Source organism: Salvelinus alpinus, chromosome 4 (genome assembly GCF_045679555.1).
Source record: "Salvelinus alpinus chromosome 4, SLU_Salpinus.1, whole genome shotgun sequence".
NCBI classification, from domain to species: Eukaryota; Metazoa; Chordata; class Actinopteri; order Salmoniformes; family Salmonidae; genus Salvelinus; species Salvelinus alpinus.
The window spans coordinates 11297502-11322741 of NC_092089.1; the positions used below are offsets into that span (position 1 = coordinate 11297502).

Sequence of the window (25240 nt, forward strand, 5' to 3'; positions counted from 1 at the left end):
CTACGTCTCATGTTGATAGTGTACTATACGTTATGATAATCACTACATCTCATGTTGATAGTGTACTATACATTATGATAATCACTACATCTCATGTTGATAGTGTACTATATGTTATGATAATCACTACGTCTCATGTTGATACTCACTACATCTCATGTTGATAGTGTACTATACGTTATGATAATCACTACATCTCATGTTGATAATCACTACATCTCATGTTGATAGTGTACTATACATTATGATAATCACTACATCTCATGTTGATAGTGTACTATACATTATGATAATCACTACATCTCTTGTTGATAGTGTACTATACGTTATGATAATCACTACATCTCATGTTGATAGTGTACTATACGTTATGATAATCACTACATCTCATGTTGATAGTGTATTATACGTTATGATAATCACTACATCTCATGTTGATAGTGTACTATACGTTATGATAATCACTACATCTCATGTTGATAGTGTACTATACGTTATGATAATCACTACATCTCATGGTGATAGTGTACTATACGTTATGATAATCACTACATCTCATGTTGATAATCACTACCTCATGTTGATAGTGTACTATACGTTATGATAATCACTACATCTCATGTTTATAGTATACTATACGTTATGATAATCACTACATCTCATGTTGATAGTGTACTATACGTTATGATAATCACTACGACTCATGTTTATAGTATACTATACGTTATGATAATCACTACATCTCATGTTGATAGTGTACTATACGTTATGATAATCACTACGACTCATGTTTATAGTGTACTATACGTTATGATAATCACCACATCTCATGTTGATAGTGTACTATACATTATGATAATCACTACATCTTTTGTTAATAATCACTAAATCTCATTTTGATAGTGTACTATACGTTATGATAATCACTACATCTCATGTTGATAATCACTACATCTCATGTTGATAGTGTACTATACGTTATGATAATCACTACACCTCATGTTGATAGTGTACTATACGTTATGATAATCGCTACATCTCATGTTGATAGTGTACTATACGTTATGATAATCACTACGTCTCATGTTGATAGTGTACTATACGTTATGATAATCACTACGACTCATGTTGATAGTGTACTATACGTTTTGATAATCACTACATCTCATGTTGATAATCACTACATCTCATGTTGATAGTGTACTATACGTTATGATAATCACTACGTCTCATGTTGATAGTGTACTATACATTATGATAATCACTACATCTCATGTTGATAATCACTACATCTCATGTTGATAGTGTACTATACGTTATGATAATCACTACGTCTCATGTTGATAGTGTACTATACGTTATGATAATCACTACATCTCATTATGATAATCACTACATCTCATGTTGATAGTGTACTATACGTTATGATAATCACTACGTCTCATGTTGATAGTGTACTATACGTTATGATAATCACTACGTCTCATGTTGATAGTGTACTATACGTTATGATAATCACTACATCTCATGTTGATAGTGTACTATACGTTATGATAATCACTACATCTCATGTTGATAATCACTACATCTCATGTTGATAGTGTACTATACGTTATGATAATCACTACATCTCATGTTGATAATCACTACATCTCATGTTGATAGTGTACTATACATTATGATAATCACTACATCTCATGTTGATAGGTTACTATACGTTATGATAATCACTACGTCTCATGTTGATAGTGTACTATACGTTATGATAATCACTACATCTCATGTTGATAGTGTACTATACATTATGATAATCACTACATCTCATGTTGATAATCACTACATCTCATGTTGATAGTGTACTATACGTTATGATAATCACTACATCTCATGTTGATAGTGTACTATACGTTATGATAATCACTACATCTCATGTTGATAATCACTACATCTCATGTTGATAGTGTACTATACGTTATGATAATCACTACATCTCATGTTGATAGTGTACTATACGTTATGATAATCACTACATCTCATGTTGATAGGTTACTATACGTTATGATAATCACTACGTCTCATGTTCATAGTGTACTATAAGTTATGTATAATCACTACGTCTCATGTTGATAGTGTACTATACGTTATGATAATCACTACGTCTCATGTTGATAATCACTACATCTCATGTTGATAGTGTACTATACGTTATGATAATCACTACGTCTCATGTTGATAGTGTACTATACGTTATGATAATCACTACATCTCATGTTGATAGTGTACTATACGTTTTGATAATCACTACGACTCATGTTGATAGTGTACTATACGTTTTGATAATCACTACATCTCATGTTGATAATCACTACATCTCATGTTGATAGTGTATTATACGTTATGATAATCACTACATCTCATGTTGATAGTGTACTATACGTTATGATAATCACTACGACTCATGTTGATAGTGTACTATACGTTATGATAATCACTACATCTCATGTTGATAGTGTACTATACGTTTTGATAATCACTACATCTCATGTTGATAATCACTACATCTCATGTTGATAGTGTACTATACGTTATGATAATCACTACGTCTCATGTTGATAGTGTACTATACGTTATGATAATCACTACATCTCATGTTGATAATCACTACATCTCATGTTGATAGTGTACTATACGTTATGATAATCACTACATCTCATGTTGATAGTGTACTATACGTTATGATAATCACTACGCCTCATGTTGATAGTGTACTATACGTTATGATAATCACTACATCTCATTATGATAATCACTACATCTCATGTTGATAATCACTACATCTCATGTTGATAGTGTACTATACGTTATGATAATCACTACGTCTCATGTTGATAGTGTACTATACGTTATGATAATCACTACATCTCATTATGATAATCACTACATCTCATGTTGATAGTGTACTATACGTTTTGATAATCACTACATCTCATGTTGATAATCACTACATCTCATGTTGATAGTGTACTATACGTTATGATAATCACTACGTCTCATGTTGATAGTGTACTATACGTTATGATAATCACTACATCTCATGTTGATAATCACTACATCTCATGTTGATAGTGTACTATACGTTATGATAATCACTACATCTCATGTTGATAGTGTACTATACGTTATGATAATCACTACGCCTCATGTTGATAGTGTACTATACGTTATGATAATCACTACATCTCATTATGATAATCACTACATCTCATGTTGATAATCACTACATCTCATGTTGATAGTGTACTATACGTTATGATAATCACTACGTCTCATGTTGATAGTGTACTATACGTTATGATAATCACTACGTCTCATGTTGATAGTGTACTATACGTTATGATAATCACTACGTCTCATGTTGATAGTGTACTATACGTTATGATAATCACTACGTCTCATGTTGATAGTGTACTATACGTTATGATAATCACTACGTCTCATGTTGATAGTGTACTATACGTTATGATAATCACTACATCTCATGTTGATAGTGTACTATACGTTATGATAATCACTACATCTCATGTTGATAATCACTACATCTCATGTTGATAGTGTACTATACGTTATGATAATCACTACATCTCATGTTGATAGGGTACTATACGTTATGATAATCACTACATCTCATGTTGATAGTGTACTATACGTTATGATAATCACTACGTCTCATGTTGATATTGTACTATACGTTATGATATTTACTACATCTCATGTTGATAGTGTACTATACGTTATGATAATCACTACGTCTCATGTTGATAGTGTACTATACGTTATGATAATCACTACGTCTCATGTTGATAATCACTACGTCTCATGTTGATAATCACTACATCTCATGTTGATAGTGTACTATACGTGATGATAATCACTACGTCTCATGTTGATAATCACTACGTCTCATGTTGATAATCACTACATCTCATGTTGATAGTGTACTATACGTTATGATAATCACTACGTCTCATGTTGATAGTGTAATTGTCACGCCCTGGCCTTAGTTATCTTTGTTTTCTTTATTATTTTAGTTAGGTCAGGGTGTGACATGGGGGATGTTTGTGTGTTTTTGTCTCGTCTAGGGTGTTTGTATTGTCTAGGGGGTGTTTGTAGAGTTCATTGGGTTGTGTTCATTGTAGGTGTTTATTGAAGTCTATGGTTGCCTAGATTGGTTCTCAATTAGAGACAGCTGTCTATCGCTGTCTCTGATTGGGAGACATATTTAGGCAGCCATAGTCATTAGGTAGGTTGTGGGTGATTGTCTATGTCTATGTTGCCAGTGTCTGCACTTATTTGTTTGTATAGCTTCACGGTCGTCTGTTTGTTGTTTTGTTTAGTTTGTTTTAGTGTTATTCGTCTTTCTTAAATAAATACATGATGTATTTATATCACGCTGCGCCTTGGTCCTCTCTTTCACCCGAAGACGATCGTGACAGTAATATACGTTATGATAATCACTACATCTCATGTTGATAGCTAGTGAAGCTTTCGTTATTCAATTTGGTTACATGAACCTGCAGTATAATGCCTGTGGCAAAAAAATGCTGTTTGTAAAACGTGTGGAATTAACATTAAAGATACTGTCGCAACTACATCTAACTTTATCCGACATTTGAAAACTCACCGCGAAAGGTCAGATAGGCTAGCTAGCTAACAACGCTACAATGTGGTTAGACTAATAATAGCCTGTTTAGAAAGGTCAGATAGGCTAGCTAGCTAACAACACTACAATGTGGTTAGACTAATAATAGCCTGTTTAGCAAGGTCAGATAGGCTAGCTAGCTAACAACACTACAATGTGGTTAGACTAATAATAGCCTGTTTAGAAAGGTCAGATAGGCTAGCTAGCTAACAACGCTACAATGTGGTTAGACTAATAATAGCCTGTTTAGCAAGGTCAGATAGGCTAGCTAGCTAACAACACTACAATGTGGTTAGACTAATAATAGCCTGTTTAGAAAGGTCAGATAGGCTAGCTAGCTAACAACGCTACAATGTGGTTAGACTAATAATAGCCTGTTTAGCAAGGTCAGATAGGCTAGCTAGCTAACAACACTACAATGTGGTTAGACTAATAATAGCCTGTTTAGAAAGGTCAGATAGGCTAGCTAGCTAACAACGCTACAATGTGGTTAGACTAATAATAGCCTGTTTAGCAAGGTCAGATAGGCTAGCTAGCTAACAACACTACAATGTGGTTAGACTAATAATAGCCTGTTTAGCAAGGTCAGATAAGCTAGCTAGCTAACAACACTACAATGTGGTTAGACTAATAATAGCCTGGTTAGCAGATGCCAGTTTGATATAGCTAGCTAACAACACTACAATGTGGTTAGACTAATAATAGCCTGTTTAGAAGATGCCAGTTTGATATAGCTAGCTAACAACACTACAATGTGGTTAGACTAATAATAGCCTGTTTAGCAGATGCCAGTTTGATATAGCTAGCTAACAACGCTACAATGTGGTTAGCCTGTTTAGCAGATGCCAGTTTGATATAGCTAGCTTTCTTGTGTGTCATCTTTTAGCTAAGCGGAAATGTATTACTGTCAAATATTTTGTGAAAGGTTATTAAGGAGGTGGGGTTGCCAGAGAGCTAGGCCTACTTGTTAGCAGAGATTATTAAATTACATCTAGGCGATATCCATATCAATCTGAGATTTAATATACTTTCTGTTGTCGCCTGGTCCTAGGAAGTAACTTAGTATAAAATGAGAGTTTCAAAGCATGACATTTTCTTGGGAATTTCTGCTGAAAAATCCCGTCGACCAATAGATATGTGTTTGTGTCCTTGTACTTCCATGTCAAGTCAGCAGCAACTATCCATCATGTTGTTCATCTGCAGGGTCACTGAATTCTACAAAGCAAAGGTGACCAGCGCAGGGACAGAAGGACAGAGCAGCATTGACACATTCTTGACCACCACAGGTGTCCATGTTTACAGACAGGGCCACCCCAGGCAGAAGGCCATAACAGGGACAGAAGGACAGAGCAGGACTGACTCCATGTTTACAGCCAGGGCCACCCCAGGTGTCCATGTTTACAGCCAGGGCCACCACAGGTGTCCATGTTTACAGCCAGGGCCACCACAGGTGTCCTTGTTTACAGACAGGGCCACCACAGGTGTCCTTGTTTACAGACAGGGCCACCCCAGGCAGAAGGCCATAACAGGGACAGAAGGACAGAGCAGCATTGACACATTCTTGACCACCACAGGTGTCCATGTTTACAGCCAGGGCCACCCCAGGCAGAAGGCCATAACAGGGACAGAAGGACAGAGCAGGACTGACTCCATGTTTACAGCCAGGGCCACCCCAGGCAGAAGGACATAACAGAGGCTATACTGCAAAACCGGATCATTTCCAACAACCTGCCTATGTCTTTAGTGGACAACCCCTTCACTTTAGGCATTTCATGTCAGGGGTAGATGATAATATATCGACCAGTAAGTAGGCCCACGTTGACCAGGCGACATGCATGACTTAACACTAAACAAAGAGGCTACAATTACAAGATTTATAATCTCCACCCGGCACAGCCAGAAGAGGACTGGCCACCCCTCATAGTCTGGTTCCTCTCTAGGTTTCTTCCTAGGTTCTGGCCTTTCTAGGGAGTTTTCCCCTAGTCACTGTACTTCTACACCTGCATTGCTTGCTGTTTGTGGTTTTAGGCTGGGTTTCTGTACAGAACTTTGTGACATCGGCTGATGTAAGAAGGGCTTTATAAATATATATATATTTTTTAAACTTGATTTGAATTTGACAATCAAAGTGCCCTAGAGAAGACAGAATTAGTGTCTGTCACTCTAGATATATGGACTGACAGAACCACGAGGGGATTCATGGGAGTAACGGCCCGTTACATAGTCCACAGAAGAGAAATAAACTCCCAGGCTGGACTCAGTTCTGTTTAGCTGTGATTCACAGGGTCACACCCTGGGGGGAAAGGAGACAGGTCTGTTGAGCTGTGATAGATTCACAGGGTCACACCCTGGGAGGAAAGGAGAGTTCTGTTGAGCTGTGATTCACAAGGTCACACCCTGGGGGGAAAGGAGTCAGTTCTGTTGAGCTGTAATTCACAGGGTCACACCCTGGGGGGAAAGGAGTCAGTTCTGTTGAGCTGTGATTCACAGGGTCACACCCTGGGGGGAAAGGAGTCAGTTCTGTTGAGCTGTGATTCACAGGGTCACACCCTGGGGGGAAAGGAGACAGTTCTGTTGACCTGTGATTCACAGGGTCACACCCTGCGGGGAAAGGAGACAGTTCTGTTGAGCTGTGATTCACAGGGTCACACCCTGGGGGGAAAGGAGACAGCTCTGTTGAGCTGTGATAGATTCACAGGGTCACACCCTGGGGGGAAAGGAGACAGGTCTGTTGAGCTGTGATAGATTCACAGGGTCACACCCTGGGGGAAAAGGAGACAGTTCTGTTGAGCTGTGATTCACAGGGTCACACCCTGGGGGGAAAGGAGACAGTTCTGTTGAGCTGTGATTCACAGGGTCACACCCTGGGGGGAAAGGAGACAGGTCTGTTGAGCTGTGATAGATTCACAGGGTCACACCCTGGGAGGAAAGGAGAGTTCTGTTGAGCTGTGATTCACAAGGTCACACCCTGGGGGGAAAGGAGTCAGTTCTGTTGAGCTGTAATTCACAGGGTCACACCCTGGGGGGAAAGGAGTCAGTTCTGTTGAGCTGTGATTCACAGGGTCACACCCTGGGGGGAAAGGAGTCAGTTCTGTTGAGCTGTGATTCACAGGGTCACACCCTGGGGGGAAAGGAGACAGCTCTGTTGAGCTGTGATAGATTCACAGGGTCACACCCTGGGGGGAAAGGAGACAGTTCTGTTGAGCTGTGATTCACAGGGTCACACCCTGGGGGAAAAGGAGACAGTTCTGTTGAGCTGTGATAGATTCACAGGGTCACACCCTGGGGGGAAAGGAGACAGTTCTGTTGAACTGTGATTCACAGGGTCACACCCTGGGGGGAAAGGAGACAGGTCTGTTGAGCTGTGATAGATTCACAGGGTCACACCCTGGGGGGAAAGGAGACAGTTCTGTTGAGCTGTGATTCACAGGGTCACACCCTGGGGGGAAAGGAGACAGTTCTGTTGAGCTGTGATTCACAGGGTCACACCCTGGGGGGAAAGGAGACAGGTCTGTTGAGCTGTGATAGATTCACAGGGTCACACCCTGGGAGGAAAGGAGAGTTCTGTTGAGCTGTGATTCACAAGGTCACACCCTGGGGGGAAAGGAGTAAGTTCTGTTGAGCTGTGATTCACAGGGTCACACCCTGGGGGGAAAGGAGTCAGTTCTGTTGAGCTGTGATTCACAGGGTCACACCCTGGGGGGAAAGGAGACAGCTCTGTTGAGCTGTGATAGATTCACAGGGTCACACCCTGGGGGGAAAGGAGACAGTTCTGTTGAGCTGTGATAGATTCACAGGGTCACACCCTGGGGGGAAAGGAGACAGTTCTGTTGAGCTGTGATTCACAGGGTCACACCCTGGGGGGAAAGGAGACAGGTCTGTTGAGCTGTGATAGATTCACAGGGTCACACCCTGGGAGGAAAGGAGAGTTCTGTTGAGCTGTGATTCACAAGGTCACACCCTGGGGGGAAAGGAGTAAGTTCTGTTGAGCTGTAATTCACAGGGTCACACCCTGGGGGGAAAGGAGTCAGTTCTGTTGAGCTGTGATTCACAGGGTCACACCCTGGGGGGAAAGGAGTCAGTTCTGTTGAGCTGTGATTCACAGGGTCACACCCTGGGGGGAAAGGAGACAGCTCTGTTGAGCTGTGATAGATTCACAGGGTCACACCCTGGGGGGAAAGGAGACAGTTCTGTTGAGCTGTGATAGATTCACAGGGTCACACCCTGGGGGGAAAGGAGACAGTTCTGTTGAGCTGTGATTCACAGGGTCACATCCTGGGGGGAAAGGAGACAGTTCTGTTGAGCTGTGATAGATTCACAGGGTCACACAAGGGGGGGAAAGGAGACAGTTCTGTTGAGCTGTGATTCACAGGGTCACACCCTGGGGGGAAAGGAGACAGTTCTGTTGAGCTGTGATTCACAGGGTCATACCCTGGGGGGAAAGGAGACAGTTCTGTTGAGCTGTGATAGATTCACAGGGTCACACCCTGGGGGGAAAGGAGACAGTTCTGTTGAGCTGGGATAGATTCACAGGGTCACATCCTGGGGGGAAAGAATCAGCAATAAATGCGAAATGTAAAGTAATATGCGATAATTTTGACATAAAACATAAATTAGATTATATCTTATGTGACAACGCTGCAAATATGGAAAAAGACCTTCACAGTGTGTTTCCCCAAAGCAAGCAATGATGATGATGATGATGATGATGATGATGATGATAATGATGTGGATAACCCCAGCATACGGGAAGAATTTGGTGAAGAGTACAATGCTAATGTAGAAGCTATCTAAACCAACTGCAGGCTGTTAACAGCGCTTACAGTTTCATTGCACCCCATTCATTACAACTGGTGATTAGAGATGGACTATAGGAAACCAAAAAAAGAAAATCATAAACAGTGTGATGGCTGAGGTAACTAAACTGTATTAGCTTACTACGTACTAGCTGTGGTCTGAAAGAAGCATTTTGAAGCTGAGTTCGGAGTCAATCGTAGAATCCCTGCTGCTGTGTTTACCAAGATGGAATCCCGTCCTCCGGCTTGTTAAAGCAGACACTGAATCTGAATCAACAAAGCCTCCAGACTCTACTTGAAGCCCAAGGAATACAAGGAGCTCTGCTTTTATCACCAAGGGAAAGGAGACAGCTGTTGGAGTTAGGGGACATTTTGGATCCTTTCGTCCAGACCGCCGACCTTACTCAGGGGGGTCGTGACTCTCAGCCCTGCCCTTCCTTGTGTGCTGTCACTCAATTTACACCTGCAGAGTATACCGAGCACACCGAGTCGTCATCTTGTCAGTCCTAGTAAAAGCGCTGCAGCGGTCACTCAGACACCGATTCCAGGGGGTGTTTGTGAACGTCAGAATGGGAGCGCTCGGGTGATCAGGCAACAACACATCCATTTGGTGACGATGTATACACAATGAGCTGCACTGCTGGTCCCATCTTTCTGCCTGTTCTGGCTTTAAGAGGTGATCTCCTCATACCACATGAAGATAAGGATGAACGAGAGTCTGATTGGTAGGTTCAATGTTTTCTATGTCACTTGCATTCAAATAATAATGTTTTTTTTTTCTTCCCATGTATAATGTTTACTGTTATATTCTTGATTATATACATCATTTTATGATTTTTTTTTTCAGACCTTGTTTTGTCTGAGGCACGGGGAAGTCACCGTTACGGAGAGCAGTAGTGGAGAAGAGGACCACCTGTGTAAAACCTCCAGAATGTTCTCTGACTTCCGCAGCGAGATGAAAGGAGACACATAAAGTCATCTCAGAGCAGAGATTATTCACTACATTGAAGTATCTTCTTCTTTATTTTTTTTGTTGGGGGGCAGAGAGAGAATCCATGCAAAAGACTCCAAGGCTCAAGCAGGTAGCAATGACAGTGTTGACTGTGCCTGCCACCAGCGCCCCCCAGTGGAGAGGGTGTTTAGTCACGGAGGCCTCATCGTGCCAGGCTCAATGCGAGAACGATGACAAACTTGATCTGTCTGAAATGTAACCTGTCCGCAACATAAATGTTCTCTGTCTTAGGGCACAGGATGTACTTTGCTACTTGTTACAGGAAGTTATATTTCTGTTAAAGTGTCCAGGTCAGTTTAGTATATTTTATGGGATAAAGGTCTTTACGTTTGATATATAGGACACTTTAGTAGTGCAGTTATTGAATAGTCATTTTGGTTTACATTCATGCATCTTGCCTGTATATACTGTACTCTATATCATCTACTGCATCTTGCCTTCTTTATGTAATAAATGTATCACTAGCCACTTTAAATAATGCCACTTAATATACTGTTTACATACCTTACATTACTCATCTCATATGTATATGTATATACTGTACTCTATACCATCTACTGCATCTTGCCCGTGCCACACGGCCATCGCTCATCCATATATCTTTATGTACATATTCTTATTCATTCCTTTACACTTGTGTATATAAAAGGTAGTTGTTGGGAAATTGTTAGGTTAGATTACTTGTTAGATATTACTGCACGGTCGGAACTAGAAGCACAAGCATTTCGCTACACTCGCATTAACATCTGCTAACCATGTGTATGTGTATTTGATTTGATTTGCTTGTCATTTATCTTCCCTCATCTACAGATGTTCTGTTTGTGTGACAGAATGAAGTGAAATATAGACAACATCTGCCACAAAATACGAAGCAATTTAAAATGTTATGTTTGATTTTTTTTGTATCCTGTACAATTACTTTTATTAATGTAAACTGTCTACATTTTAAAAGGAAATGTATTTTGATTTAAATAGTGCCTGATGTGCTTTGTTTCATGCAAGATTCTCTTCAAATCATTTACAAGGTTTATAGACCTAACCCACAGCAGGCAGAAAGCCATTGTCAAAAGGGACTTGAGACTTGACTTAGACTTGGCCCTAAAAGACTTGAGACTTGACTTAGACTTGGCCCTAAAAGACTTGAGACTTGACTTAGACTTGACCCTAAAAGACTTGAGACTTGACTTAGACTTGGCCCTAAAAGACTTGACTTGGACTCCACCTCAAAGACTTGTGAACATCTCTGGTGGTATGTTATAGAGGCCGCATCATAGTGTGTCTCAGATGCTGTGTTCTTCAAGCGCCTGCTCGCTTATTGAGGCCCGGAACATAAAGATGACATTCCAATATACTAGAATATCACTTAGAACGCGTGGCCAACTCCGGAACCCAGACGCGTCATTCTATGTGGCAGGTTAATGTAGAATCTAGATATCGGAACAGAATGGTTCTGGAATCTGTTGTGGTTGTCTGAGAATTCTGACGAACCAAAGGTTTCTGAACCCCCTCAGACCAGAAGGAGAAGAGCAGGCAGGGGGCTTGGAACACAGCCAATTTGATCCTGTAAATCCGGATACCTCGAACTGTTATCCATGCTGTCATATCCATACTAGCTAGCATACAACTTGGAATACATATAGCCGAATACATTGCTTACTTCTTAGTATTATTCTAGTCTACATATTGGAACAGAGCCAACAGATTAATTGATATTAAACGTACGTGTTCTTCTGTTCGTTTTGACAGCTGAGCAGTGGTGCAAAGTACTTATTAAGTAAAAAATACTTGAAAGTACTACTTAAGTAGTTTTTTGGTGTATCTGTACTTTACTTTACCATTTATATTTTTGACTACTTTTACTTTTACTACATTCCTAAAGAGAATAATACATACATACATTTTCCCTGACATCCAAAAGTACTCATTACATTTTGAATGTTTAGCAGAATAGAAAAATGGTCCAAGTCACGCACTTATCAAGAGAACATCCGTGGTCATCTCTATTGGCTCAGATCTTACGGATTCACTAAACACACATGCTTTGTTTGTAGATGATGTCTGAGTGTTGGGAGTGTTCCCCTGGCTAGCTTTGTAAAATGTAAATTGTGCCGTCTGGTTTGCTTAATAATATAATCACTTTCGAAATTATTTATTTATACTTTTACTTTTGATACTTAAGTGACTTTCACTTTTACTTGAGTCATTTTCTATTCAGATATTTTACTTTCCCACAAGTATGACAGTTGGGTCCTTTTTTTCCCACCCACCACTGCAGCTGAGGACACGTGTGGCGGTACGTTGAGGGGTTCCAGTGGGATCATCTCCAGCCCTGAACTCCTCGGTGACCTCTCCGACGCTGGGGAATGTAAGTGGACGGTGCTGGCTGACCCAGGAGACACCATCTCACTGGTGTTCACCGACTTCCAGATGGAGGACAAACACGACTATCTGGAGATAGAAGGATCAGAGCCGCCCAGTATCTGGTGAGTGGATTTTTTTAATTTTTAATTTTATTTAATAACACTTTACTAAAGACAACTGATGTAATAATAATTATAATTAGGTGGGTTCTTATATTTGTCCTGTTTCACACATATACAAGTGTGTTTTATACTCGTGTGTGAAATAGAATTGTGATTTTTGCATATTCCATTTCCTTATGAGACACCCTCGGAGAGTGGGGTCAGGGTCTGCCATTATCAACGTCTACCCTGGAGACATGTAGGGTTAAGTGCCTTGCTCAAGGGCACGTCGACAGATCTCTTCACCTTGGTTATAGCTATAATGTGTTTGAGAAACACAACTGTCTGGAGGTAGAAGTATCAGAGCCACACAGTATTATAATTTGACCCAGCTGGTCATCTATGAACATTTGAACATCATGGCCATGTTCTGTTATAATCTCCACCCGGCACAGCCAGAAGAGGACTGGCCACCCCTCATAGCCTGGTTCCTCTCTAGATTTCTTCCTAGGTTCTGGCCTTTCTAGGGAGTTTTTTCATAGCCACCATGCCTGCATTGCTTGCTGTTTGGGGGTTTTAGGCTGGGTTTCTGTACAGCACTTTGAGATATCAGCTGATGTAAAAAGGGCTTTATAAAAACATTTGAATTTGATTGAGAGTATCTGGTGAGTCAGGATTCCTGAATATCTACAGTAGCAGTCAGAAGTTTGGACACACCTAATCATTCCAGGGTTATACTACTCATTCAAGGGTTATACTACTCATTCCAGGGTTATACTACTCATTCCAGGGTTATACTACTCATTCCAGGGTTATACTACTCATTCAAGGGTTATACTACTCATTACAGGGTTATACTACTCATTCCAGGGTTATACTACTCATTCCAGGGTTATACTACTCATTCCAGGGTTATACTACTCATTCAAGGGTTATACTACTCATTCCAGGGTTATACTACTCATTCCAGGGTTATACTACTCATTCCAGGGTTATACTACTCATTCCAGGGTTATACTACTCATTCCAGGGTTATACTACTCATTCCAGGGTTATACGACTCATTCCAGGGTTATACTACTCATTCCAGGGTTATACTACTCATTCCAGGGTTATACTACTCATTCCAGGGTTATACTACTCATTCCAGGGTTATACTACTCATTCCAGGGTTATACTACTCATTCAAGGGTTATACTACTCATTCCAGGGTTATACTACTCATTCCAGGGTTATACTACTCATTCCAGGGTTATACGACTCATTCCAGGGTTATACGACTCATTCCAGGGTTATACTACTCATTCCAGGGTTAAACTACTCATTCCAGGGTTATACTACTCATTCAAGGGTTATACTACTCATTCCAGGGTTATACTACTCATTCCAGGGTTATACTACTCATTCCAGGGTTATACTACTCATTCCAGGGTTATACGACTCATTCCAGGGTTATACTACTCATTCCAGGGTTATACTACTCATTCCAGGGTTATACTACTCATTCCAGGGTTATACTACTCATTCCAGGGTTATACTACTCATTCCAGGGTTATACTACTCATTCAAGGGTTATACTACTCATTCCAGGGTTATACTACTCATTCCAGGGTTATACTACTCATTCCAGGGTTAAACTACTCATTCCAGGGTTATACGACTCATTCCAGGGTTATACGACTCATTCCAGGGTTATACTACTCATTCCAGGGTTAAACTACTCATTCCAGGGTTATACTACTCATTCAAGGGTTATACTACTCATTCCAGGGTTAAACTACTCATTCCAGGGTTATACTACTCATTCCAGGGTTATTTTTTTAATTTTTATTTTACCGTTATTTTACCAGGTAAGTTGACTGAGAACACGTTCTCATTTGCAGCAACGACCTGGGGAATAGTTACAGGGGAGAGGAGGGGGATGAATGAGCCAATTGTAAACTTATACGTTATACGACTCATTCCAGGGTTTTTCTTTATTTATACTATTTTTGACATTGTAGAGTAATAGTGAAGACATGAAAACTATGTAATAACACGTATGGAATCATGTATTAACCAAAAAAAGTGTTAAACAAATCAAAATAAATTGTATATTTGATATTCTTCAAAGCAGCCCCCGTTTGCCTTGATGACAGTTTTGCACACTCTGGGCATTCTCTCTGAGAAATACAGCTTCACTCTATCCAATCAGAACAACAGGATCAACGTACAGCCCGCCTTTCTATTGACAGACAGCCAGTTAAGTTATTTGGACCACATACAACCTCGTACACGACTGATAAGAGAAAGATCCTGGCACCCCAACGTTTTTTCTCTCTTTAGATCATGGAAAATTACAACAACAAAAATACTCTGATCATCATCGGATTCAGATAATTGTCCATATTCGTTACGATACTCATTTTGTCCGACTACTAGGCACACACCCTACTACAGACGTTTTCGTGAGAAGAAGGTATTTTCGGGATGTCTCCTGGTCTGTCAAACAGGGCTGGTAGCTTTGCCACTTTCCACCGCAGATGCGGAAGGGCGACATAGGAGGATGTAGTGGATTGAGACACAGCCCATGCAATCAAACAGATATCTCTAGTTTAAACAGATATCTCTAGTTTAAACAGATATTTCTAGTTTAAACAGATATCTCTAGTTTAAACAGATATCTCTAGTTTAAACAGATATCTCTAGTTTAAACAGATATCTCTAGTTTAAACAGATATCTCTCGATTAAACAGATATCTCTCGATTAAACAGATATCTCTCGATTAAACAGATATCTCTAGTTTAAACAGATATCTCTAGTTTAAACAGATATCTCTCGATTAAACAGATATTTCTAGTTTAAACAGGTATCTCTAGTTTAAACAGATATCTCTAGTTGAAACAGATATCTCTAGTTTAAACAGATATCTCTCGATTAAACAGATATCTCTAGTTTAAACATATTTCTCTAGTTTAAACAGGTATCTCTAGTTTAAACAGATATCTCTAGTTTAAACAGATATCTCTAGTTTAAAAAGATATCTCTAGATTAAACAGGTATCTCTAGTTTAAACAGGTATCTCTAGATTAAACAGATATCTCTAGTTTAAACAGATTTCTCTAGTTTAAACAGATATCTCTAGTTTGAACAGATATCTCAAGTTTAAACAGATATCTCTAGTTTGAACAGATATCTCTAGTTTAAACAGATATCTCTAGTTTGAACAGATATCTCAAGTTTAAACAGATATCTCTAGTTTGAACAGATATCTCTAGTTTAAACAGATATCTCTAGTTTGAACAGATATCTCAAGTTTAAACAGATATCTCAAGTTTAAACATATATCTCTAGTTTGAACAGATATCTCTAGTTTAAACATATATCTCTAGATTAAATAGATATCTCTAGTTTAAAGAGATATCTCAAGTTCGAACAGATATCTCTAGTTTAAACAGATTACTCCATCGCTTAAACTGATGGATTTTAATGGAGATTTTTTATCATGTTACATAGATCGAAGCACCGGTGCGTCAATAGACTCTAGGGGTATAATGGTATGAGTCTTTTTTCTATGGTACTGCAACCAATGTACCAATGTACCATCTACAGTTTACAGTCCCTTTTCCAGTTGGACAGGTCACTCTCAGCATTTAAGTTATTACCTATCCAGTCCCCAAGCCCTAGACCTTTCCTCTATAAGTTATTACCTACCCAGTCCCCAAGCACTAGACCTTTCCTCTCTAAGTTATTACCTACCCAGTCCCCAAGCACTAGACCTTTCCTCTATAAGTTATTACCTACCCAGTCCCCAAGCACTAGACCTTTCCTCTCTAAGTTATTACCTACCCAGTCCCCAAGCCTAGACCTTTCCTCTCTAAGTTATTACCTACCCAGTCCCCAAGCACTAGACCTTGACGAGTTCAGGGTGCAGCCAGGAATGCAGACATTTCAGAGTGGCTCAGTAATTCCCTATCTAGTGCACTACTTTTGACCAAGGCTCCCTGTAAAGGGTATTAAAGTGGCAGTTGGGACGCGGTCGTTGAGGGTCTCAGAATGCTTTTTTTTTTCATTCTTCCTTCAATATTTGTGTCATTTAGATTTCAGTAAAATGGCTCAGTGTGCGAGAAAAGGTCACGTTATGTGAAATCAATTACCTTCTTAACACCCAGAGGAAAACCTATTTCTTCCACTGACAGGATGGATTAGAAAAGCTCTTAGTATTGGAGTTCACAAAGTCATATTCACTGACTGTTACAGATCGAGGGAAATGTTTTTCAAACGTGACTCACCACCTGGATTCGGTCTTATGTAGCAACATTTTTTTTTTATACATTGGATAAAAGTAGAGACTCAGAGCTACAAAATGATATATCATACACGGTATCTTTGAGGAACAATGGGAAAGTAATTCTACTTTGAAAGTTGATACACTTGTAAACTCACTTTTGAGAAAAGGGCCCTTGAATGTTTTAGTACCTAATAGAGAGCTCTGCTTTGTCTCCACCCATTCAGTATTGTTCACACCCTCTTAAGCCTTTAGCCCCACCCATCTCTTTAAGGATTCACATGAGGTCATGTGATAAACACTAAAAGTGATAGTAGCCTACAATAAGGAAACATTACAGGTCAACAGAAAGTGTCCAGATAAAAATATGTTATAAATATTAGATGACGCTTACCCAGATACACTTGTCTAAATTGATGGGTCATGTGGAATAAATGCTATCACCCCCAGCCACATCCAGTCGTGGAAAAAATACTAAATTGTCATACTTGAGTAAAAGTATAAGTAATTTCAAATTCCTTATATTAAACCAGACGGCAGAAAAAAATAATCTATTTTATTGACGGATAGCCTGGGGCACAATGTACTTAAATATCAAAAATAAACAATTTCCTGATATTAAGCAAAACCAGATGCAATAAGTGAATAATTTTTTTATTGATGGGTAGCCAGGGGCAACACTCCAACACTCACACATTTGTGTTTAGTGAGTCCTCCAGATCAGAGGCAGTAGGGATGGACCAGGGAGTGTTTGAATTGGACAATTTTCCTGTCAAAATGTAACGAGCACTTTTGGGTGTCAAAGAAAATATATGGAGTAAAAAGTACATTCGTTTCTTTACGAATGTAGTGAAGTAAAAGTTGCCAAAATATAAATAGTAAAGTAATGTACAGATATCACAAAAAAACGACTTAAGTAGTACTTTAAAGTATTTTTACACCACTGCCCAAATGCCTTCACATCAGTACATTAGCATACTTTATATACTGTTACACACACACACTTATCACATAGTATTCCATACATAAGTTAAGGCCATGCGACCTGAGTTGAAACCTCAGGGAGGTGCACATGTACAGAACATAAACAGATGAATGCGCCATATACTTAAGTGGTGGACACTTGATACGGTCACATGATATTGTTGTGGTATGTCACATAATCATGTTACGACCACACATATCAATATTGCAAAGATAACGCCATATCTCAGACTGGCTAATAAAAATAAAAGATTAAGATGGCCACTAACACAGACACTGGACAGAGGAACTCTGCCTTGAAGGTCGCCTCTTCACTGTTGACGTTGAGACTGGTGTTTTACAGGTACTATTTAATAATGAAGCTGCCAGTTGAGGACTTGTGAGGCGTCTGTTTCTCAAACTAGACACGCTAATGTACTTGTCCTCTTGCTCAGTTGTGCACCGGGGCCTCCCACTCCTCTTTCTATTCTATTCTGGTTAGACTCTCCTGTGAAGACGTGACTTGCGACATACACCTAAGTGTGCTGAATCAGGTCACATACGTAGTGTTAGGTAGTGTTGAAGTGGAAACAGAGAATCACTGTCAGTGTTAATAAAAAAGACAAATAGACAGAGTTTGATTGGATGGAATCTAAATACCATACCAGGAAAACAGGATGAATGTCATCAAAATGACTTGGAACTCAAATGTGTCGTGTCTTGACTATCATTAATGTGATTGATGGTTATCTTTTATAAAATAATTACATACCACGTTAAATTATTATGCAATTAAATTACTCACATAACAATTCATTAAATAGTAATCTAGGGCACCGTGGAAAAAGTTATTTAACGAGTTACTATCTCCCGACTAAACTCTAAAGATATAAATATCTCTTACATCAGTCACAGTCAATTCATTCATTATTATTTACCTTCAGTCTCATTCTGAATGTCGTACAATCCTTGGATATCTGCACAAACCCGAGCATAAATTATGAATCAGCAAATATACAAATTGGCTTAATTATTTATTTACTAACTAACTAAATAATCACACAGAATTACATAAACACTCAAACAGAATAGCTTACACATTGATTACTACAGTCGTGGCCAAAAGTTTTGAGAATGACACAAATATTTATTTTCACAAAGTCTGCTGTTATGAAGAGTGATCAGAGGAATTGCAATTACTTGCAAAGTCCCTCTTTGCCATGCAAATGAACTGAATCCCCCAAAAACATTTGCACTGCATTTCGGCCCTGCCACAAAAGGACCAGCTGACATCATGTCAGTGATTCTCTCGTTAACACGGGTGTGAGTGTTGACGAGGACAAGGCTGGAGAGCCCTCTGTCATGCTGATTGAGTTTGAATAACAGACTGGAAGCTTCAAAAGGAGGGTGGTGCTTGGAATCATTGTTCTTTCTCTGTCAACCATGGTTACCTGCAAGGAAACACGTGCCATCATCATTGCTTCACAGGCAAGGATATTGCTGCCAGTAAGATTGCACCTAAATTAACCATTTATCGGATCATCAAGAACTTCAAGGAGAGCGGTTCAATTGTTGTGAAGAAGGCTTCAGGGCAACCAAGAAAGTCCGGCAAGCGCCAGGACCATCTCCTAAAGTTGATTCAGCTGCGGAATCGGGGCACCACCAGTACAGAGCTTGCTCAGGAATGGCAGCAGGCAGGTGTGAGTGCATCTGCACGCACAGTGAGGCGAAGACTTTTGGAGGATGGCCTGGTGTCAAGAAGGGCAGCAAAGAAGCCACTTCTCTCCAGGAAAAACATCAGGAACAGACTGATATTCTGCAAAAGGTACAGGGATTGGACTGCTGAGGACTGGGGTAAAGTCATTTTCCCTGATGAATCCCCTTTCCGATTGTTTGGGGCATCCGGAAAAAGTACGTGGCTCGGGGAACAAAACATCGATATTTTGGGTCCATGGCCCGGACCTTAAGCACTCGGGGGAAAAGGGCATTCCCTCCTTTTGTCATAATGTCTGTGCTCACGTGGGCGTGGCCACTGACTTGGTTAAGATTTTATTTGAAAAACAATTCTCTCATTTAGAAGGCTAACATCACATTACATCTTCTCACAAATAGTTTCGTATTTAATCATATAAGTTCCACAACATCTAGGATGTGAATCTGATCACTGGGAAAATATACACATTCAGAGATACAGTTATGTTGTTCTACTGTTCCTAGAGTCACGTTGGCATAAATGATTCGGGAGACAGGCGCAGGAATGCGTAATAGTTTTTTTTATTAAACCCAAATTACGGCGTGCCGTGTAAAGGCACGGGGACGAAGACCAAACAAACACGTAACAAAAACATAGGGCTGAAACCCCCAAAAAAGAGCGAGGAGTACCTTGAATAAATAACACACGCGCACGATGGTTAACACGCGGGACGAGACCCGGAATCATCTGCGCAATCCACAAGGACACGAAAGCCCAAAACAACACCGCACAGGTACTCACACGACCAACGGACATTGTAACAATAACCGACCCCACCATGGTAAAACAAAGGGCACATATTGTCAGGCTGTGGGTAACTGGTGCATGGAATCAGGCGCAGGAGAGCAGAGATGAGTGTACAAGGTAATTTATTCCACGAACAGCGCCAGTATAAAACAAATACTAAAGGTGCGTGAAATTACCGGTCACTCGTAAATAACGGGCGTAATAACGAACCCGGCAAACAATACCAGCCAACAAGTAACGACCTGAACATTATATACAAACACTCACACAAACATGGGGGAAACAGAGGGTTAAATAATGAACATGTAATTAGGGAATAGAAACCAGGTGTGTAGAAAACAAAGACAAAACAAATGGAAAAATGAAAAGTGGATCGGCGATGGCTAGAAAGCCGGTGACGTCGACCGCCGAACGCCGACCCGAACAAGGATAGGGACCGACTTCGGCGGAAGTCACGACACATATATACAAATACAATCCTTGGGAATAGGGGCCAAGTGTGCGCAAGGAAAGCTCCGGAGGGATCCGTGACTGCAGGTCTTTACGACAATCATAAAACTGCGGTGTGGAGAGAGAGAGCGAGAGAGAGAGGAGGGGGGGGGCTATGATCCTCACCCAAAAGGGCAAATCATGACAATGATTTATACTGTAGTACTGGTAACAGTCTGAGACATGTCAAGATCGGTATATTATTGGAAGTTTTCACATTGGAAAGGTCACATAGGTTATTCTAACATGATGATTGATATGATTACAGCAGCTGTGTTATGTTACTGTAACATGATTACAGCAGCTGTAGGACAGGCTTGTCGTAGTGTTATGTTACTGTAACATATGATTACAGCAGCTGTAGGACAGGCTTGTCGTAGTGTTATGTTACTGTAACATATGATTACAGCAGCTGTGTTATGTTACCGTAACATATGATTACAGCAGCTGTGTTATGTTACTGTAACATATGATTACAGCAGCTGTAGGACAGGCTTGTCGTAGTGTTATGTTACCGTAACACATGATTACAGCAGCTGTAGGACAGGCTTGTCGTAGTGTTATGTTACTGTAACATATGATTACAGCAGCTGTAGGACAGGCTTGTCGTAGTGTTATGTTACCGTAACACATGATTACAGCAGCTGTAGGACAGGCTTGTCGTAGTGTTATGTTACTGTAACATATGATTACAGCAGCTGTAGGACAGGCTTGTCATAGTGTTATGTTACTGTAACATATGATTACAGCAGCTGTAGGACAGGCTTGTCGTAGTGTTATGTTACTGTAACATATGATTACAGCAGCTGTAGGACAGGCTTGTCGTAGTGTTATGTTACCGTAACATATGATTACAGCAGCTGTAGGACAGGCTTGTCGTAGTGTTATGTTACTGTAACATATGATTACAGCAGCTGTAGGACAGGCTTGTCGTAGTGTTATGTTACTGTAACATATGATTACAGCAGCTGTAGGACAGGCTTGTCGTAGTGTTATGTTACCGTAACATATGATTACAGCAGCTGTAGGACAGGCTTGTCGTAGTGTTATGTTACTGTAACATATGATTACAGCAGCTGTGTTATGTTACTGTAACATATGATTACAGTAGCTGTGTTATGTTACTGTAACATATGATTACAGCAGCTATCTACTCTACAGATACACTTGTCTAAATTGATGGGTCATGTGGAATAAATGCTATCACCCCCAGCCACATCCAGTCGTGGAAAAAATACTAAATTGTCATACTTGAGTAAAAGTATAAGTAATTTCAAATTCCTTATATTAAACCAGACGGCAGAAAAAAATAATCTATTTTATTGACGGATAGCCTGGGGCACAATGTACTTAAATATCAAAAATAAACAATTTCCTGATATTAAGCAAAACCAGATGCAATAAGTGAATAATTTTTTTATTGATGGGTAGCCAGGGGCAACACTCCAACACTCACACATTTGTGTTTAGTGAGTCCTCCAGATCAGAGGCAGTAGGGATGGACCAGGGAGTGTTTGAATTGGACAATTTTCCTGTCAAAATGTAACGAGCACTTTTGGGTGTCAAAGAAAATATATGGAGTAAAAAGTACATTCGTTTCTTTACGAATGTAGTGAAGTAAAAGTTGCCAAAATATAAATAGTAAAGTAATGTACAGATATCACAAAAAAACGACTTAAGTAGTACTTTAAAGTATTTTTACACCACTGCCCAAATGCCTTCACATCAGTACATTAGCATACTTTATATACTGTTACACACACACACTTATCACATAGTATTCCATACATAAGTTAAGGCCATGCGACCTGAGTTGAAACCTCAGGGAGGTGCACATGTACAGGACATAAACAGATGAATGCGCCATATACTTAAGTGGTGGACACTTGATACGGTCACATGATATTGTTGTGGTATGTCACATAATCATGTTACGACCACACATATCAATATTGCAAAGATAACGCCATATCTCAGACTGGCTAATAAAAATAAAAGATTAAGATGGCCACTAACACAGACACTGGACAGAGGAACTCTGCCTTGAAGGTCGCCTCTTCACTGTTGACGTTGAGACTGGTGTTTTACAGGTACTATTTAATAATGAAGCTGCCAGTTGAGGACTTGTGAGGCGTCTGTTTCTCAAACTAGACACGCTAATGTACTTGTCCTCTTGCTCAGTTGTGCACCGGGGCCTCCCACTCCTCTTTCTATTCTATTCTGGTTAGACTCTCCTGTGAAGACGTGACTTGCGACATACACCTAAGTGTGCTGAATCAGGTCACATACGTAGTGTTAGGTAGTGTTGAAGTGGAAACAGAGAATCACTGTCAGTGTTAATAAAAAAGACAAATAGACAGAGTTTGATTGGATGGAATCTAAATACCATACCAGGAAAACAGGATGAATGTCATCAAAATGACTTGGAACTCAAATGTGTCGTGTCTTGACTATCATTAATGTGATTGATGGTTATCTTTTATAAAATAATTACATACCACGTTAAATTATTATGCAATTAAATTACTCACATAACAATTCATTAAATAGTAATCTAGGGCACCGTGGAAAAAGTTATTTAACGAGTTACTATCTCCCGACTAAACTCTAAAGATATAAATATCTCTTACATCAGTCACAGTCAATTCATTCATTATTATTTACCTTCAGTCTCATTCTGAATGTCGTACAATCCTTGGATATCTGCACAAACCCGAGCATAAATTATGAATCAGCAAATATACAAATTGGCTTAATTATTTATTTACTAACTAACTAAATAATCACACAGAATTACATAAACACTCAAACAGAATAGCTTACACATTGATTACTACAGTCGTGGCCAAAAGTTTTGAGAATGACACAAATATTTATTTTCACAAAGTCTGCTGTTATGAAGAGTGATCAGAGGAATTGCAATTACTTGCAAAGTCCCTCTTTGCCATGCAAATGAACTGAATCCCCCAAAAACATTTGCACTGCATTTCGGCCCTGCCACAAAAGGACCAGCTGACATCATGTCAGTGATTCTCTCGTTAACACGGGTGTGAGTGTTGACGAGGACAAGGCTGGAGAGCCCTCTGTCATGCTGATTGAGTTTGAATAACAGACTGGAAGCTTCAAAAGGAGGGTGGTGCTTGGAATCATTGTTCTTTCTCTGTCAACCATGGTTACCTGCAAGGAAACACGTGCCATCATCATTGCTTCACAGGCAAGGATATTGCTGCCAGTAAGATTGCACCTAAATTAACCATTTATCGGATCATCAAGAACTTCAAGGAGAGCGGTTCAATTGTTGTGAAGAAGGCTTCAGGGCAACCAAGAAAGTCCGGCAAGCGCCAGGACCATCTCCTAAAGTTGATTCAGCTGCGGAATCGGGGCACCACCAGTACAGAGCTTGCTCAGGAATGGCAGCAGGCAGGTGTGAGTGCATCTGCACGCACAGTGAGGCGAAGACTTTTGGAGGATGGCCTGGTGTCAAGAAGGGCAGCAAAGAAGCCACTTCTCTCCAGGAAAAACATCAGGAACAGACTGATATTCTGCAAAAGGTACAGGGATTGGACTGCTGAGGACTGGGGTAAAGTCATTTTCCCTGATGAATCCCCTTTCCGATTGTTTGGGGCATCCGGAAAAAGTACGTGGCTCGGGGAACAAAACATCGATATTTTGGGTCCATGGCCCGGACCTTAAGCACTCGGGGGAAAAGGGCATTCCCTCCTTTTGTCATAATGTCTGTGCTCACGTGGGCGTGGCCACTGACTTGGTTAAGATTTTATTTGAAAAACAATTCTCTCATTTAGAAGGCTAACATCACATTACATCTTCTCACAAATAGTTTCGTATTTAATCATATAAGTTCCACAACATCTAGGATGTGAATCTGATCACTGGGAAAATATACACATTCAGAGATACAGTTATGTTGTTCTACTGTTCCTAGAGTCACGTTGGCATAAATGATTCGGGAGACAGGCGCAGGAATGCGTAATAGTTTTTTTTATTAAACCCAAATAACGGCGTGCCGTGTAAAGGCACGGGGACGAAGACC

General features: G+C 40.0%; 2 protein-coding genes across 2 annotated transcripts in view; both read left to right on the forward strand.

Moving 5' to 3' along the window:
* LOC139572868 (CUB and sushi domain-containing protein 3-like) overlaps window positions 1-25240 on the forward strand; it is a 1528140-nt gene that overhangs the window by 372065 nt on the left and 1130835 nt on the right. The window lies entirely within an intron of this gene.
* The window catches only part of LOC139572851 (CUB and sushi domain-containing protein 3-like), a 107956-nt gene that overhangs the window by 47485 nt on the left and 35231 nt on the right, over window positions 1-25240 (forward strand). The window contains exon 3 of the mRNA XM_071395661.1: window positions 12783-12990. Coding sequence (XP_071251762.1) covers window positions 12783-12990 — 208 coding nt within the window. The remainder of the gene's footprint in view (window positions 1-12782; window positions 12991-25240) is intronic.